Raw genomic sequence first — 19,875 nt, 5'->3', positions numbered from 1 at the left:
CCACGTAGCAGCTCTCATCTGTTCTGCCACAGCTCATCTCTTTCCCAATTCTGCTTGCCTCTTGAAACAACATAATTTCAGAATCTCACTCACTAATTAATCATTTCAAATACTGATACTTTTCTTTTTCTGATTCCTTTCCAAGCTCTCCCCAACACCACCAAACTGACCCCAAACATACCACTCCCTCCTGATCTCTCTACAGCACCTCCAAGAGTGTCCACCATACTTAACAACCCCCAGTGATCGACCAGCACCTGAGTCCACACTCCCCAGGTGACCTCTACTCGGACACCCTGAGTTCTGACCCCATCCTTCCTTCTGGCCCATCTCAAATGCTAACCTTACTGGGAACCATCTCAGCACATCCCCAGCTGGCACTGCCCTCCCTACCTCTGAATCCCCAGAGGAATATTAAGTCACATAGAGGAGAGACACTTACACAGTCCCAACTCCAGCTAAGACTGAGTCTTACACAATCAGACTACACGGTTGTTCAAATCAGTCCAACCATTGACTGCATGACTTCAGGCTTACATAGTCTAAGCTAACACAGCAAGAAGAAAAACGTTATGAGACAGGCTGGGACCCAGGGCCCTTTATGGGAATGCTCGCACCTGGACAAACATCTCCTTGAGCAACAAAATACAAAGAAATCGTAAGAGACTAAACATATCTGCACACATGGAAAGTCAATTACAAACAGTAAGATGCAAAAACACCACAAGCTAACTGCCATTTCTGAGCTGCTGGGAGCAAAAGCAGGGAACTGTGTATGATCTTGGCACACGGCACCTACAAGATGGTGGGCAGCCCACATAAGTCACCCCTCTGGCTCAAAACACCAAACCTCCTCTACCCTCACCCCACTTAAGGAACCAGCCCGTCCTTCTCAAAGAGTCAACAGGGCATCAGTTTTTTGTTTTCATACTTTGTGATGCAGCATAAGCCTCAAAAAGCCTTGCTTGAATTTCTCACCTGGCATATATCAATTTCTACTGATTAAAAAGACCAAAGGCCATGGAGAGTAATGTGTATGTTATATATCTGGTCTACACAGAATCAAATACAATTTCAGCATAAGTGTGTAACCAAGACATCAACACTCAATGTGTGTACATTAGAACAGAAATTCCCACTTTCAAACAAAAAAGCACCTGAAGTGCTGGCTGGATTTTTCTCCAGGACTCACTCTGATGAAAAAGCTGAAATTAAATGGCCATTAGAGCCATGAAGTACAGACCCAGAACAGGTTATGCAGGAAACTATCAACATCAGAACTGCAGCCAAAAAGACTGACTTCCCAGTGGTGGTAACGGAAAACCTAAAGCTGGTCTGTGAATAATATTACCTCAGAGACACATTTGACTGGATGTAAAACTCACTGAAAAGTTTTAGCACGCTGAAGTTAAAATCTTTCACAATCCTATGGGAGTCATTCAGTGCCAAGACCACGGGTCCCCCTTCATCACTTAGAGAAAAATAGAGAAACTTCTTGGGCTGATGAGGTCGTAGCAAATCATTCATTTTCACAGAGACAATTTAATCTTCATGTTAAACAGAAATACTTGAGCACCTCCTGTGTGCCAGGCCCTCGTCTTCATGATAAAAATTATTTGCCCCTGACTATTTAGGGACAGTTAGTTTAAAAAAGGAGACAACAGGCATGGTGGGGATCATACATTTGAAAGGATGAGGGCAGCTAGAGAGAGGCTTAGACACCAAGTAAAAGAAGAACAAAATACTGAGATCAGAAATCAACAATAAAACATCTCTGGTGGAAAGAATCCAGCTTTAAACACAGAAACTAAGTGAATTTTTGGCCACGCTTCCTGCCCAGGGAACAGGGACTTTTCAGCAAGTTCCTCCCCTCTCAGACCACAGAGGAATCCAAGTCACCCCAGGACGGTGCACAGACACTGCCTAGACATTCCAGTCAGCACAGGAGATGCTATTTGTTTGCATCTCCTGCTTTTAGACACTTGAATCGTCCAGCAGATATCACTGCACGGCAAGGGCTTGTGTTGCTGCTATTAACACTACTGCTGCTAAACGAGCACAGATCTTCAGTTCAGTTCAGGCAATCAGTCGTGTCCAACTCTTTGCGACACCAGGCCTCCCTGTCCATCAACAACCCCTGGAGTTTACCCAAACTCATGTCCATTGAGTTGGTGATGCCATCCAACCATGTCGTCTTCTCTAATCCCCTTCTTCTTCCGCCTTCAATCTTTACCACCATCAGGGTCTTTTCAAGTGAGTCAGTTCTTCGCATCAGGTGGCCAAAGTATTGGATTTTCAGCTTCAACATCAGTCCTTCCAATGAACACTCAGAACTTATCTCCTTTGGGATGGACTGGTTGGATCTCTTTGCTGTCCAAGGGACTCTCAAGAGTCTTCTCCAACACCACAGTTCAAAACCATCTATTATTCAGTGTTCAACTTTCTTTGGAGAAGGCAATGGCACCCCACTCCAGTACTCTTGCCTGGAAAATCCCATGGACAGAGGAGCCTGGTAGGCTACAGTCCATGGGGTTGCTAAGAGTCAGACACGACTGAGCGACTTCGCTTTCACTTTTCCCTTTCATGCACTGGAGAAGGAAATGGCAACCAACTCCAGTATTCTTGCCTGGAGAATCCCAGGGACAGCAGAGACTGGCGGGCTGCCGTCTATGGGGTCGCACAGAGTCGGACACGACTGACGCGACTTAGCAGCAGCAGCAGCAACTTTCTTTATAGTCCAACTCGCACATCCATACATGACTACTGGAAAAACAATAGCCTTCACTAGATGGATCTCTGTTGGCAAAGTAATGTCTCTGCTTTTTAATATGTTGTCTAGGTTGGTCATAACTTTCCTTTCAAGAAGTAAGTATCTTTTAATTTCATGGCTGCAGTCACCACCTGCAGTGAATTTAGAGCCCCCCCAAAATAAAGTCTGACACTGTTTCCACTGTTTTCCCATCTATTTATCATGAAGTGATGGGACCTGATGCCATGATCTTAGTTTTCTGAATATTGAGTGTTAAGCCAACTTTTTCACTCTCCTCTTTCACTTTCATCAAGAGGCTCTTTAGTTCTTCTTCACTTTCTGCCATAAGGGTGGTGTCATCTGCATATCTGAGGTTATTGATATTTCTTCCGGCAATCTTGATTCCAGCTTGTGCTTCTTCCAGCCCAGCGTTTCTCATGATGTACTTTGCATACAAGTAAAATAAGCAGGGTGACAATATACAGCCTTGACGTAGTCCTTTTCCTATTTGGAACCAGTCTGTTCTTCCATGTCCAGTTCTAACGGTTGCTTCCTGATCAGCATACAAATTTCTCAAGAGGCAGGTCAGATGGTCTGGTATTCCCATCTCTTTAAGAATTTGCCACAGTTTATTGTGATCCACACAGTCAAAGGCTTTGGCATAGTCAATAAAGCAGAAATAGATGTTTTTCTGGAACTTTCTTGCTTTTTCAATGATCCACAGGATGTTTGCAATTTAATTTCTGGTTCCTTTGCCTTTTCTAAAACCAGCATGAACATCTGGTCGTTCATGGTTCTTATACTGTTGAAGTCTGGCTTGGAGAATTTTGAGCATTTACTTTGCTAGCGTGTCAGAGGAGTACAATTGTATGGTAGTTTGAGCAATCTTTGTAATTGCCTCTCTTTGGGACTGGAATGAAACCTGACCTTTTCCAGTCCTGTGGACACTGCTGAGTTTTCCAAATTTGCTGGCATATTGCGTGCAGCACTTGCACAGTATCATCTTTTAGGATTTGAAATAGCTCAACTGGAATTCCATCCTCTCCACTAGCTTTCTTGGTATTGATGCTTCCTAAGGCCCACTTGACTTTGCATTCCAGGATGTCTGGCTCTAGGTGAGTGATCACCCCAACGTGATTATCTGGGTTGTGAAGATCTTTTTTGTACAGTTCTTCTGTGTATTCTCGCCACCTCTTCTTAACATTTTCTCCTTCTGTTAGGTCCATACCATTTCTGTCCTTTATTGAGCCCATCTTTGCATGAAATGTTCCCTTGGTATCTCTAGTTTTCTTCAAGAGATCTCTAGTCTTTCCCATTTATGCATCTTATGATACTTTTAACACAGTTTACCTAAGAAAAGAGGGAATACATACACTTTGGAAAGACTGCCAGCTTGGCACTAAAAGAGTTAAATCTCACCTAACTGGCACACAGTGACACGACATTAAGGAGGTATGTTAGGTAAAATCCACCTATAACTTTAAGAAGTTATTTGTTCCCAAACCTCGATTCTTTGGATGCTGACGACGGCCTCTGACACCTTCTCGATGGCCATGGGGAAGTAGAGGGTGCTCGAGAACCGCAGAGCCTCGAACAGCGTCACCACCACGAACACTTGGCTGGCTGTGATCAGGTTGTCAAGGAGCTCATTGCTGACGAAGGTGACAAAAATCATGATTTTGCTGACAGCGAAAAACGATGCCAAATTCATGCCCCTAAGGTAGGAACTTCTCAGAATCTTGGAAATTTCCTTCCTAGAAAAGAAAGTAGGACATAGGATTTAAAAGAAACATCAACATACAAGATGTGAATTCAGTGCCCTGTGTGAGTGGCCCCTTTCTAAAGACGTGAATTCAGTGCCCTGTGTGAGTGGCCCCTTTCTAAGGAGTAGACACAGATTAAGATAAACCATACCTCACATCATGGAAACATTAGCATAGTGCACACCCAGGGGTCTGCCCCAACACCAGGACCACAGGCTTCAACATCACTTCACTCTTTCAAGTAAGGGGAGGCTTAAAGTCATGCTTTCAAACATTCTGAGTCAATCAGACTGGGTTGGAACATTCATTCAACAAACATTCATAATCACATGTTGTGTGCTGGGCTCCTCACAGAAAGACACAGCCTGTCCCCTCCAGGGGCTCATGAACATGTGGGGGAAGAGAATTAGCAACCACAAAATTGGGAGACCACAGACAGAGACAGTCAGCACAGCTCCCATGGGAGCCCAGAGCAGAGACATGTAACCCAGAGCAGTGGAGTCAGGGCAAGTCACACACACATGAACACTGAGAAGATGAGCTGGAGTCAGTCAGGCTCGAAGGAGGCCAGAGAAGAAGGAACATGGGAGTTATTCCCAGCAGCGGGGCGGGGGAGCGGTCCCCAGAACGGTGCAAAGTCAGAGGTGACAAAGTGGGATCAGAAAAATGCTCATAAGATATTTAAATAAAAGATGGAAAAACAGTCTACAAACAGGAAGCAAAACAAAAGGAACAGTATTTTCATAGCTCCATTTGAAATGAATAACAGTGATTCATGAACTTTGTTAGTGGTAAAGAATCCACCCGAAATGCAGGAACACGGGTTCAATCCCTGGGTCAGGAAGATCCTCTGGAGAAGGAAATGGCAACCCCTGCAGTATTCCTGCCTGGGAAACCCCATGTACAGCAGAGCCTAGGGAGCTACAGTCCATGGGGTCACAAAGAGTCAGACACGACTGAGTGACTAAGCACAACAACGAAGAATAAAGAGAGGTGGGAGGGAGGTTCACAAGGGAGGGGATATTTGTATGCCTATGGCTGACTCATGTTGAAGTTTGACAGAAAATAGCAAAATTCTATAAGGCAATTATCCTTCAATAAAAAATAAATAAATTTAAAAAAAAAGAATAGTGATTCATATAGTTTGCCTCGATATAGGTACACCAGTCTCTATAATCTCCCCATTTATGGGCCATCAACATAAATTACAATTTTAATTTGAATGTCATTGTCCCAAATACTATCTTAAAGACATTGCTTATTGAGATTTGAGGTATTGAGAACTACTTAGAATTTCATTTCTATACAACTAAGAAGCATATATATTTTTTCCTTTGAGAATATGGTAAATGAAAGAGCAGGTTAAATGATGTCTCCACCATTCTCCTTAACCTTCCTGCAACATGTGTGATGCTGTGAATAGTAAGTATTGATAAACTTATATACTTCTTTGGTAAGACATCTAAAGCATCCAGTAGAATAGGAAACAAAACATGAAAATATGGAGTGAAATCTATATATATAAACTTACCTTCTCAATCTGGTAATACGTTTTATAAATGACTTTTCCCAAGCATTCACTTTTATTGTTCTGATGCCAGTTATGACTTCGCTCATGGTCCTGATTCTGTCATCTGTGAGAGCTGCGGTCTTACTCCTGAGGGGACAGACGTGAGAGATGAGGCTTAGTGACCAGAGCTCAACTTTCCTTAGCAGCAGCAGTAGTGGGCATGGGGGTGGGGGGTGGTGGCCAGGAGGCAAATGGTTCTCTACAACCTTTTTGCACTTAGAACACAGGCAGATCCTACTCAAAGTACAAACGGAGAAGAAGGCTTCAATTAGGAAGTCAACCATTCAGCCCATTTTAAGAAGTAACTTGGAGAATGTGCAGCTTTGGCTAGGGAAGATCTGAAATGAGTCAGATACAAACAATCTGCTCAAGGAGGTCACAGTCAGGTACAGAAGGCAGAAAGACACCCAGGAAGACAACGTCTGTGTTGTAATAAAAAAGGAGAGAAGTTCTGGGGAGCAGAAAAGATGGGACTCTTAATTCCACCACAAAAGGAGAATAAGAAGAGCTTCAGAGACCTGGTAGCACTGGAACAGGGCCTTGAAGGCTAAGGAACATCTCTCCACAGCAAAGACAAGAAAGGAAATTTCAAATAAAGAAAGATGCCAAGCACAGACCTGCACACACACAACACACACAAGAACTCAATGAGCTTCAAATAGCATAACATCTCCATCACCTGACAACCACCCACCTCCAACACTCTGGGACCCGCTTCAGGTCTAACTCAGCAGCAGAAGGCTCTTCATCACCAGCCACTTATCTATTGCATGTGCTGCTGTGAATGCAGGGCTTCATAAAGACACAATGAAGATCAGCCTGGCCCTTGGGCTGCTTATAACTTAATAGCAACATGAACATAATACCTGAAAAGGCTCCAACACGAGCAAAACAAAAATATATGTGCAGGGAGAAAAGAGCCTACAAGATTATCACCATTTAACAATATTTAAACAACTTGGACATGGGCAAATTCTGCTGAAGGACACTACTTATTCAGATACGGTGCCAAGAGGAGCCAGTGAATGCCTTCCCTGTTCCTGTTTCAGGATCAGCCTTCAGCATAAGGTTGGAGCCTCCACTGCCTAAGTCTGAAGGGTCTACAACCCACACAGAGAAGAGACTAGAGAAGGCATTAGTCTTGTTTTTGAACAAAAGCATCAAGCAACTGTGGATGTTACCAATTACATATTATCAAATTTTTTTAATCTTTTTATTGAATGATAATTGCTTTACAGAATTTTGTTGTTTTCTGTCAAACCTCATCAGCCACAGGTATACATATATCCCCTCCCTCTTGAACATCCCTCCCATCTCCCTCTCCATCCCACCCCTCTAGGATGATCCAGAGCCCCTGTTTCAGTTTCTTAGCCATACAGCAAATTCCTGTTAGCTATCTATTTTATATATGGTAAAGTAAGTTTCCATGTTACTCTTTTCATACATCTCACCCTCTCCTCCCCTCTCCCCATGCCCACAACTCTATTCTCTATGTCTGTTTCTCCACTGCAGCCCTGTAGGTAATTTTTTCAGTACTGTTTTTCTAGATTCTGTATATATGTGTTAGAATATGATATTTATCTTTCTCTTTCTGACTTACTTCACTCTGTATAATAGTATCTAGGTTCATCCACCTTATTGGAACTGACTCAAAGGCACTCCTTTTTATGGCTGAGTAATACTCCATTGTGTATACGTACCACTATTTCATTATCCATTCATCTGTTGATGGACATCTAGGTCGCTTCCATGTTCTAGCTATTGTAAATAGTGCTGCAATGAACAATGGGATGCATGTGTCTTTTTCAATTTTGGTTTCCTTGGGGTATATGCTTAGGAGTGGGATTGCTGAGTCATAACACCATACACAAAGATAAACTCAAAATGTATTAAACACCTAAATGTAAGATCAGAAACTATAAAACTCTGAGAGGAAAACATAGGCTCAACACTCAATGACATAAATCTAAGCAAGATCTTCTCTGACCCACCTTCTAGAGTAATGGAAATAAAAACAAAAGTAAATAAGAGAGACCTGATTAAACTTAAAAGCTTTTGCACAGCAAAGGAAACTATAAGCAAGGAGAAAAGACAACCCTCAAAATGGGAGAAAGTAATAGCAAATGAAACAACTGACAAAGGATTAATTTCCAAAATATACAAGCAGTTCATACAACTCAATACCAGAAAAACAAACCACCCAGTAAAAAAGTGGGAAAAAGACCTAAACAGACATTTCTCCAAAGAAGACATACAGATGGCTAACAAACACATGAAAAGATGCTCAACAGGGCTTATTATTAGAGAAATGCAAATCAAAACTACAATGAGATATCACCTCACACCAGTCAGAATGGCCATCATCAAAACGTCTACCAACAATAAATGCTGGAGAGGGTGTGGGGAAAAGGGAATGCTCTTGCACTGTTGGGGGGAATGTAAATTGATAGAGCCACCATGGAAGATGGTATGGAGATTCCTTAAAAAAATAGGAATAAAACCTACATATTATCAATTTTTAAAATCAGTGTTTCTCTTACCGGAGTGATGAAAACAACGTCCCAAAGCAGCTTTGCAAAACCAGAAGAAGAATGAGAACCGCCATCCCCGCAAGACACGATATTCCTATTTCCATCCAGAGCAGGGCGGTCACTGTGATAGCCTGCAGTGGTCCCATCCACAGATAGTGCAAGAACATCGTTACCTTAAGAAAAAAGACAAAGCCTTCTTACGATGGTATAAAAACCAATAAGGATATAGTGTGGAAACAATATGCTCTGAAGGAATGACAGGAACCTAAACAGAAATGATCTCAGTGGGTTTAAACCTGTTAAAGCAGAAATCCAAGCATCCACCCCAGATGATGCCTTTCAGGGGCAGCACAGGACTGGCTTCAGGGATGTCCCTGGAGAATCAGACCAGCAGCAGTCAAGGAAGATGTGGATTTTCTCCACAACACAGATGAGCTCAGGGCTTCCCCAAAAGCTCTCTGTCCTAGAATTTAGCCCCCAACTCCTCTGGGGAACTCTGGCATCCCAGGAAAGCCTATATTATGGTACCTACCACTCTCTCCAGTAATTACTGGTATATTTACCTCCCTGATAGGCTGTGGCTTCTACAGGGAAGAAACTAAGCTTTGTTGATCCCTGAAAGTGAACAGGGGCCTTACTTCATGTTTGATGAATGAATACTTAAAAGGGAAGTGTCTAGTGCAACACAGATCTGACCAACAGCTACAATGCCCTGGGTCATGTGATCTATGCATAAGGTCAATGGAAGAAAGACTGTGGAGGTGACAGAAGAGGGTAGGTTGTGTCTGGCTGGGGACCACCCACTTGGCATATTCCTTGCAGCCTCCCTATGCGGCAGGCACTGAACACGGTGCAGGGGAAAGAACAATCCCTCCCACCAGGCCTTCATCATCCAGAGGAGGAGGAAGACAGTCCAGCAACACCCACACCATGTGCCAAGGAGGGCCATGACAGGAGGACCCCTCGGGTCACTAACCAAGCCGGGCAAGAACACTGCTGCCTGTCTGTTATTAGAAAAACAAAACTCTCATTAACGGAACAATACATATAATTACATCTAAGCTGCACACAGAGAAATGAAAGTTGGATAAATAGAACCTTTGTCTTACATCCTCAACGGAATCCTGGCCGACACCAAACCCTGGCACCTGGCATCCCAATAAGCTGAACCCAGTGAGAAGGACGCGAAATGGAAGAGGATCCCTCGGGGGCAGCTTACCTGGTCAAACCTGTTCACGTCGTTGGACAGCAGGTTGACTATCTGGCCTGTGGTGGTCTTTCCCATGGCTGAGCTACTTAGGCGAAGGGCCTGAAATGAGAGAGGGAGACAGAGAACTAGATTCCTAAGGTGATACCAAGTCATCGTAGAACATAACACAATGGAGCATGTGTTCTGGGGTCTTGAGTGGTGTCAGCATGAGCAGGATGACCTCTGACAGCAGGGCTCTAGGGACACTCATTCAGCCTTTAACTCCTCAGTGTGGCGGCAGCCCCGCCTGCAAGGAAGGAAAAGAGAGGAGCAGGAGGTAGAAGCAAAATCCACCCCCTGTTTCATTGAACTTGGACCTGTCAAAAGGGTAAAGGGTAAACAGGCTTACACTTATGAGACAACTAAGTAATTCTGAGCCAAATTAGATGAGCACAGAGAGGCTGCCTTAAGGAAGGAAATTTGGAGACTTGGATTATAAATCTGGACTCAATCATTAATTCTCTGGGTGACAATATTTAAACACTTTGGGCTTTGTGTTTTCATTCTGAAATGAGGGAGTATAATGTTCAAAACACTGTTCCTGTGAGGAAACTGTGGTCTTAATGCCAGTCTGCTAACTTTACAAAACACAACCCATGTTGCACAATCCCTTTATTTAGTAAGAAAAATGGTCCTAGAAATCTGAGGAAACTGAAGAGACACCAGGAGCTGCTTCAACAGACCACCAACTGGAGCCACTGACCCAAACACAATGTCATACTTTATAAAAATGTTTCATTTACTTCTCAAGTTAAAGAAGAAAACCAATGATCAAGTGAGAATGTAAAACGATATAACCACAATGGAAGAGAATATGAAAGTTTCTCAAAAATTAAACATGAAATTGTCGTACAATACACCAATTATACTACTAAGGATATACTCAAAAAAAACTAAAAACACAAACTTGAACAGACAATTTGTACACTCATATTCACAGCAGCTATGTTCACAATAGCTAAAAGGTGGAAACAACTGCCCATTGACAGATGAGTAAATACACAGAAAATTGTATAGACCTATAATGGAATATTATTCAGCCTTAAAAAGGAATTAAATTCTGACACCTGCCATAACATGGATGAACCTTGAAGACATTGTACTACAGAACATAAGCCTCACACAAAATGACAGACGCTGTATGATTCCACTTACACGAGGTACTAAAGCCGTCAAATTCACAGAGAGAAGCAGAACGGTGCTGGGTGCAGGGAGAGGGGCTGGGAGTTAGTGTTTAGTGGGAGCAGAGGTTCAGTTTGGGAAAAACAACAAGCTCCAAAGATGAATAATGGTGATGGCCAAACAATGAGAATGTACCTAACGTCACTAAATGCTGCACTGAAAAGTAGTGAAAAGGGTAAACTTTATGTGGTGTATATTTCACCACAATAAGAAAAGATCAATAATTAAAAGCAAAAAGTAACTTTACCAAATCTATGGCAATGTATTAATTAATAAATGATAAGTCATTTTTATATATACCTTCCACAGGATCATTCAAAATTCCTCTGAAAAGAGCATGAAAATGCTGAATGGGCCATGTTAGGAATGGCAGATGTGCAGCCTTAGTGATCCCCTGGAGACCTGCCCCAGCCTGGAATCCACGGTGTAGACGAACTACGGCTATGAGCTTAGCAGCCACTCCATTTCTAACACTTGACCTGATTCCTTCCCAGGACCAGGGATCAGGAGGTGGGGCCCAAGACAAACCACAGATGTTCAGAGGGGCCTTTCAGAGCTGCTCTGTCGCACCAGTTTCTGGGCCTTAAGGAATCAGCCCACCTGTAACCTGAAAAGAAGTGTCTTGTTTCTGCAACCGCAGGAGTCTAGATGCAAGGCTGTGCACAAGGAAATTTGTCTTTCCCATGTTTCTGGAATTTCAGGTTACATCTATGGTGTAATCCCCACAATTTCTGACTTCATATAGGAACCATCTTTCAGGTATAATTAAGCCAGCAAATGAACATCTTGGGAGATGTTTACATTCACATAAGCCAACGTGCCAGGTCAGATCATCTTAACAAAAGGCTAGATTTCAAAGTGTTAGAAGGAAGAAGAAAAACAGGTGGACAATGGCTCACCTGTGCAGCAAAGAGTGAGCTTTGAGTAAATTATCACCTCACACCTCACTTAAAGTTTTCACAAAGCAGTTCTGGTAAAACTTTGTAATTATTATGAGAGTTACGGAGAAGGAAATGGCAACCCACTCCAGTATCTTGCCTGGAGAATCCCATGGACAGAGGAGCCTGGTAGGCTATGGTCCGTGGGGTCACAAAGTGTCGGACACAACTGAGTGACTATCACTCACATGAGAGTTAAGCATGATCTGAAAAGACAAATATTTAGCCAATTGGTGGGGAAATCTGAATATCCATCTCCTAAATAGTTGAAGATGCAACAGAATAACAAAGACGATGATAAATGACAATGAAGACCCTGACTGGAGTGTGCAGGCACCGCTGAGATTTCCACATCACCCAGAAGGAAACCAACTCAGATGCTGCTGCCAAAGAAGACAGTGAGATCCCAGGTTTCCAGGTTCACACAGTCCCGAGATGTACAATACTCTGCTCAAGGAAGATAACATCTCACTTTCTCCTGATAGAAGTATTCCGAAGAAATGGAAGCTCTAGATAAGTTGCAACCAGGTAAAAAAAGCAATATTTTCAATTTAAGCTGTTTGGTTTTATCTTTCAATGAAAACTATATTTATTAATAAAAATTTTATCTGTTTAAGGTTACCACATGATGCTTTTATATAAATACACATTGGGAAATGATTACTATAGTAAAACCACTTAAACTATCCACTACCTAATATAGTTATCCTATTTTACATGTGTGGTGAGAACACTTAAGATCTACTCTCTTGGAAAATTTCAAGGCTACAATACAGTCAAATAAGGATGTTTTTTAAAGCAAACAGTCTGAGGCAAAGAGGTATGCAGGATCAAGTTTAAACGGGACGCTTCAGCTCTTGACACTTATATATCTGTGGCAATACCTTTGTAAAGATACCTGAAATCTTTATTCCTTTTATACTAGTTTAGACCAGGGTAAACTGTGAAATAATTTCATGGCATTCCTCAATATAAAATCGCTGAACACATTAAATCATTTCTTATTAAAAGTGCTATGTTGCATACTAAAGATAAAAGGAAATATTGTATTAAAGTAGCTTCAATGAAGAGCAACAAATTCTCTCTAGAATGAATGAAACAGTGTAAAATTTCAAGTTTTATCTCAAATACCCTACTATTTTCTTTAGTATCATTAACAACGATCACATCTATAGAATATAGTGAGTGAGTCTATATTTGGCATGAATTTTCTTTATATTTTTCTCTAATTAATATAATTATATTGAATATAATTAGATGTGTCTTTTAAAATTATAATCATTCCTTTTCTCAAATACATTCTCTGCTAGTAGATATAGTTTTATAGATCCAATCTCTTAAGTTCACTTTTAAATAAATATTTGATGTAAATTAAGGTTTTAATGAACAACAAAATTTTTCTATAAGTAGCACTATGGGATTTAGGCATGAAGACACTGAAAATCAACTTGATATCTTTGGTACTTATTTTTGAATATTACTTTAATATTTTTTAAATGTAATTTAATATTAATTTTTCAATTTATTTTTTTATTGAAGGATAATTGCTTTACAGAATTTTGCTGTTTTCTGTCAAACCTCAACATGAATCAGCCATAAGGAGACATGTATCCCCTCCCTTTTGAAACTCCCTCCCATCTCCCTCCCCATCCCAGCCCTCTAGGTTGAAACAGAAACCCTGTTTGAGTTTCCTGAGCCATAAGAAAATTCCCATTGGCTATCTATTTTACATATGGTAATGTAAGTTTCCACGTTACTCTTTCCATACATCTCACCCTCTCCTCCCCACTCCCCATGTCCATAAGTCTATTCTCTATGTCTGTTTCTCAATTGTTGCACTGTAAATTATAATTTAATATTAATTTAATACTACAAATTTAGTGAGTATTATGCAATAGCCTATGGCTAAAAGTTATCAAGGGCAGCCCTCACTTGATCTCAAAAGAAAAATTTTCATTATTTATTGGTAAAGTTTGCTTCAACAACAACAAACTTGGCATGATGCAAATAGCAAGCTTCTCTAAGAAGGTGTAAACGATCCCAGTTATGAAATTTTTAGTTTACAGGGAACTTTCCCTAAATGTGTCTGATCCTTCAGGGGAAGTACACACCTTGGTATCAAGCGACACTCACCTTGCGGTAGATCACGTGGCACATGGCTACTCTCAGCCTCATCCCCACACGCTGAACGTGATAGAAGTACCAGTGGTGCAGAACGGCCCACACGAGCACGCAGGCGCTCAGCCCCGCCGCGTAGCCGTAGGCTTCGTGCAAAGCGGCAGAATCATTGGGATCGTAGTTTTCAACATAATTAACCATTTTCCCCAAAAACATGGGTTGAACTACTCTGGTGCCTTCCTAAAAGAAAAGAAAAAAAAAACCTTAATTAGAAATTTCAATTTTTCTTAACACAAGATTTACTTTTAGCATTGGAAAATGCTACATTTGTGGCTTACTTAAAAGAAAAATATGTAGATCAACTATCTCCTATAAGACAAGCAGGCAACAGTTTTAACCTTACCACAAAATTTTACATTCAAAGATAGCAAAGCCTTAGTGCATCATGCTTAGTGCACCGTGGATGCTCAGTAAATGTCACAACCAGGCTCAATACCAACTGAGCCTTAAGATGAATAAGGAAAAAGGTGGCAGAAGAGTAAGAAATCTGCTTCCACAGGAACAAGTCTGCTGGCAGCCTGCCCCTGTCCCCTGTACTCTCAATGCCCCAGCCCAATAGAAAGTCAACCTGGTTCACATATGGGAGACATGCCTCTATCACCTTCTTCCTGAGTCTTTATGTACTGAGACACTGGCACAAACATAAATACTCTTTTCTACCCCAAACTCCGCATGTCTGCAGATCAAGGGAATGGAACCAGCTTCGGTTGGAGTACCACAAAGAAATCAGGCTTGGCAGCTCTGCAGGCTCTCAGCTCCCAAGAGCACTACCTCAATAGGCCTCTACTCCCTAGAAGTTGGAATGTTCCTTGGAGTAAAAAGCTAAACACAGTGGAGGCCAATCTAAAAAATTATGTCTTCCGTGGTTCTCCATCCACCATCCACCGCACTTGGTGGTTTGGAAGAAACGTTCTAAATCATCTCCTCCCCAAGTCTAAACCAATTGACTCAGGGTACACTGAGGCTTCCACCCTGAGTAAGACTTAGGGGAAGCAAGTTTCTTTCCCAAAGAAAAAGGCAAAGAAACAGCAATACCTACCCACCCTGCCGAACAGCCACTCCATCCCACAACCTACTTCCTCTCTCTCGTCACCCCTTGAAGGTCCCCTTTTCCCCAGGTTCCCTTCCTTCACCATCAAGGAAAACCACTCAATGAATTCAAGTTACCTACAGTAAACATCTCCACCCTCAACATCATTTCCTCCACAGACTTCATAAAAGACAAAATGCCAAAAGTTTGGAAGTCTTTCAGGAACAGGGCTTTTCCTTTTGGCAGTTCTGCCTTACTAACACAGACAGGATAAGCAACTGACAGGTTTGCTTTGCTAGCTCTCTTCTATCTGTCTGAAGATGAGGAACCCACACACAAGGGGAAGGGAGGGAGAATCCATAACACCAAACAACTAAAAAAACTAAGCATTTTCTTAGCCAACTAGTGCCTGATCGGGATATTTATCAAAAGATGTCCCCATCCCTCATATGGGGGTCTCATTAAACCTCAGCATTCTTGTCTTGTTCTACACACATGCACACATGTATGTACACACACACAGGTTCACAGGCTGCACCAACTGCCTCTCCTTCCATGCTGCTGCTGCTAAGGCACTTCAGTCTGTCCGACTCTGTGCGACCCCATAGACGGCAGCCCACCAGGCTCCTCTATCCATGGGATTTTCCAGGCAAGAGTACTGGAGTGGGGTGCCATTGCCTTCTCCGCTCCTTCCATGAAGTCATGGAAATTTTCATCTACTATAGAGAATAAAGAGAACACTATTTAGCTGAAGAAGTATAAGTAAGATGATCAGACCACAGCAAAATGATCAGTTCTGATACATTTTCACCATGTCTTGTCATCCATCCCAAGAGGCATAGAGAGCTCTTGGACGAGTCCCTCATACAGCAGATTGTCAAACACAGTTTATAGAGTTTACTGAGATGGAAATGTGGAGGCTCTACAGAGAAGCAAGAATTTTAAACTGTACACACAGGTAGTCCTAGCACAGGTGCTACCAAGAGCAGTCCAGTGCTGCAGCCACAAACCACCAGAAGCCCAGTAGTAATATCTGCCATTTCCAAACTTTCCTGAAATTTGTGACTCTCTTTGGGAATCACTGTCACCTTTTACTCAGCTCTCCATTTAAGCCTAAAATCCTTGTAATTACAGGAGAAATAAGAGTAACATCACTCACCAAAGAGAATTTGGATAAGGACAACAAATCCAGCAAAAAAGAGTAAATAAAGGCAGGTCACTACCACCTAAATATACCTGTTTTTTTTCACTGAGAAACAATATTTAATAACCCAGTTGTGGGACTTCCCTGGTGGTCTGGTGGCTAAGATTCCACACTCCCAATGCAGTGGACCTGGGTTAGATCCCTGGTCAGGGAACTAGATCCCACATGTGGCAACTAAGACCCGGGACAGACAAATAAATAAATATTAAAAAAAAAAAAACAGTTTAGTAAAAAGGCTCATTAAGGTATAATGCCAGTTCAGGGCCCATACCTTCCACTCATCTGTCAATTCTATTTTTTTTTTTTTTTTTGCTTGATAATGATTTTTCTTTCTTTGGAATAGAAAATTTCAAAAAGATAATAAAGGTTTTCAGTCATGACCTGTTACTTTGATCGGATGCAATTTGGGAGGAAAGCCATTTGTTATTCTTAAGCACTATTTTGGGACTTCCTCCAATGGCTCAATGGTAAGGAATCCATCTCAATGCAAGAGACACAGGAGATGCAGGTTTGATCCCTAAGTTGGGAAGATCCTCTGGAGGAGGAAATGGCAACCCACCCCAGTATTCTTGCCTGGAGAACCCCATGGACAGAGGAGCCTGGCGGGCTACAGTCCTTGGGGTCGCAAAGAGTCAGACACAACTGAGTGAGCACACGTGCACAGCTTTGCCTGCAGCAAGGGGCCATCACGGCAATTCAGAGAAGGGAAGGAAAGTACAACATACAAGGAATTTCCATCCTGGCATAAGTTGCAACTACTGAAAATTGATATACTCCATATGAAAAATAACAGCAAGCAAAGAATAATTTTCCAGTAATTTCTCTCAATGAAATAGAAAGCAAAATAGTGAATAGCACAAAATTGTGAAAACAAACCCCAAAGTACATATAGAGAATAAGAAGACACATATTAAATATGATTCTTGCAAGCTTCCAGTACACATAGGGCAGAAGTGACTGAGGCCCTCAAAGGTAGACTGAGTAAATCCATCCCCTCCACACACAAGCAAAGGTTAGAGATGGAGAGTCATTTAACAGGACAGCTGGCAGCAGCGTTTGTAACCTGTGAGTGTTTCCATTTCTGGCATTTGGTAAAACTGGCTGAGGCAAACCAGGAAAAAGATTTTCTGACACCAGAAGATTAGCTCCGACATTTGCTCAATGCTCTGTTCTAAGTATTAACTCCAAATCAAACAGTGGTGTGGATCCCAAGGAAAGGTCCAATTTCAGAAGACTCTGTCTTGGAGAGTCACTCAGAGACGCAAGGAGTGGCTGTGGCTGGGGACATAGACACTGGTAGCAGCATTCCCAGGACCTAACCCCACCACGTGTACACTGGTGTGAGCACACACCACCAGGGAATTCTCTCATCTGTACATCCCTGACTCTCACCTTCAACTGAAAAGACATAAAACAACTGGGAAAATATTCATTATCAACCATGAAACTAACCAAATTAAAACTTTGTTGATAAGCAGGAACAAGGTCAAACACTGCCTCCTTAAACCCTTCTTCTTTGACATCAACCTATGACCACATGTATATTCTTTCCACAAACCAATTGAGCATATATTTCTTATTCTTTCACAATAATTCTTCACAAATCTGAAATCATAAAGGATCTTCAAAAGAGCCGAATTTAATACCACCACATCCATTATTCAGGATTATCTGAGTGTCTGAGTCTCTGAGGCAGACTTTTTATTTTGGCCATAAAATGTGGGATGCAGAATCTTAGTTCCCTGACCAGGGATCAAAAACCTAGGCATCTACTATGCAGAACAGTGTGGAGATTCCTTAAAAAAAATGGAAACAGAAGTGCCATACAACCAGCAATCCCACTGCTGCACATATACACTGATGAAGCCAGAATTAAAAGAGACGCACGTACCCCAACGTTCATTACAGCACTGTTTACAATAGCTAGACATGGGAGCAACCGAGATGTCCACTGGCAGATGAATGGATAAGGAAGTTGTGGTACATATACACAACAGAATATTAATCAGCTATAAAAAAGAATGTGTTTGTGTCAGTTCTAATGAGGTGGATGAAACTGAAGCCTATTGTACAGAGTGAAGTAAGTCAGAAAGAGAAACAACAGTACAGTATATTAACACATATATACGGAATATAGAAAGACAGTAAAGGCGACCCTACATGCAAGACAGCAAAAGATACACAGATGTAAAGAAGAGACTTTTGGACTATGTGGGAGAAGGTGAGGGTGGGACGGTATGAGAGAATAGCATTGAAACATGTGTATTACCATATGTAAAACAGACGACCAGTGCAAGTTTGATGCATGAAGCAGGGCACTCAAAGTTGGTGCTCTGGGACAAGCCAGAGTGATGGGGTAGGGAGGAAGGTAGGAGGGGGGGTTCAGGATGGGGGACACATGTACACCCATGGCTGATTCATGTCGATGTTTGGCAAAACCACCACAATATTTTAAGTAATTAGCCTCCAATTAAAATAAATAAATTAGTTAAAAAAAAAAAAAACCTGGCATCTGCACTGGGGACATGGAGTCTTAACCAGGAGACTGCCAGGGAAGCTCGAGGTAGACATTTATTGATAGAGTCCTTGGTATTCAGCTTCATTGAAAGCACCTGACATTGGGTCCCACCTTTTGCTTCTTAGGGTAACTTCTTGCATGGTTAGCTTAGATGCTAGAACTGCTGAGTGGGTAGAATTCCTCCTCCATGTTAATGTACTTGAAACATTTCTCACGCAACTTCCCCATATCTCATTCATGGGGGAGAAAAAACCCACAAAAATAGAAACAAGCTATCAAAGTTTTACGAAACGTTTGAGTGAGACATATAAGCAGAAAAGAGTGAGCTTGTAGGAAAAAATGAATAGACAGAATCTTTAGAACTGGGCGAAGGATGACAAAATGTAGACTTGAGAAAAATCCAAAGATAAGGAGGAAAAGCAGTGAACCTGCGGAAATCATAACCATCAGAATTCTAGGCATACTAGCCTTGACTTGTCTCTCACACAGTGGTCTTCATCCTGACTGCACCTTAGCATCACCTGGGAGAGGATAAGAGCACTCTGACACCCAAGGCCCAGACTCCAGAAACTGGTTTAGGTTCAACTGAACAAAGAATGTTCAAACTACCACACAATGCACACATTTCACAGGCTAGCAAAGTAATACTCAAAATCCTTCAAGCTAGCCTTCAATAGGATGTGAACCAAGAACTTCCCGATTTACAAGCTGGATTTAGAAAAAGCAGAGGAACCAGAGATCAAGTTGCCAACTTCCGTTGGATCATAGAAAAAGCAAGAGAATTTCAGAAAAATATCCCTTTCTGCTTTCACTGACTATCCTAAAGCCTTTGACCATATGGATCACAACAAACTGGAAAATTCTTCAACAGATGGAAATACCAGACCAACTTACCTGCCTCCTGAGAAATCTGTATGCAGGACAAGAAGCAATAGTTAGAACTGGATATGAAATAACAGACTG

General features: G+C 41.8%; 1 protein-coding gene across 5 annotated transcripts in view; it reads right to left on the bottom strand.

The window, feature by feature from the left end:
- The window catches only part of LOC145530191 (ATP-binding cassette sub-family C member 4-like), a 154,660-nt gene that overhangs the window by 117,479 nt on the left and 17,306 nt on the right, over window positions 1-19,875 (bottom strand). For all 5 annotated transcript variants that reach the window (XM_081551109.1, XM_081551110.1, XM_081551111.1 and 2 more), the window contains exons 4-8: window positions 14,116-14,340; window positions 9,833-9,922; window positions 8,623-8,786; window positions 6,044-6,169; window positions 4,254-4,503 (exon numbers count right to left, since the gene is read on the bottom strand). In XM_081551109.1, the coding sequence (XP_081407235.1) occupies window positions 4,254-4,503; window positions 6,044-6,169; window positions 8,623-8,786; window positions 9,833-9,922; window positions 14,116-14,340 (855 nt within the window). The remainder of the gene's footprint in view (window positions 1-4,253; window positions 4,504-6,043; window positions 6,170-8,622; window positions 8,787-9,832; window positions 9,923-14,115; window positions 14,341-19,875) is intronic.

Source organism: Giraffa tippelskirchi, chromosome 12 (genome assembly GCF_054371585.1).
Source record: "Giraffa tippelskirchi isolate mGirTip1 chromosome 12, T2T-mGirTip1v1.2.pri, whole genome shotgun sequence".
Classification (NCBI taxonomy): Eukaryota; Metazoa; Chordata; class Mammalia; order Artiodactyla; family Giraffidae; genus Giraffa; species Giraffa tippelskirchi.
The sequence above is the reverse complement of the archived record's forward strand: the minus strand, read 5'-3'. Positions and strand labels throughout refer to the sequence as shown.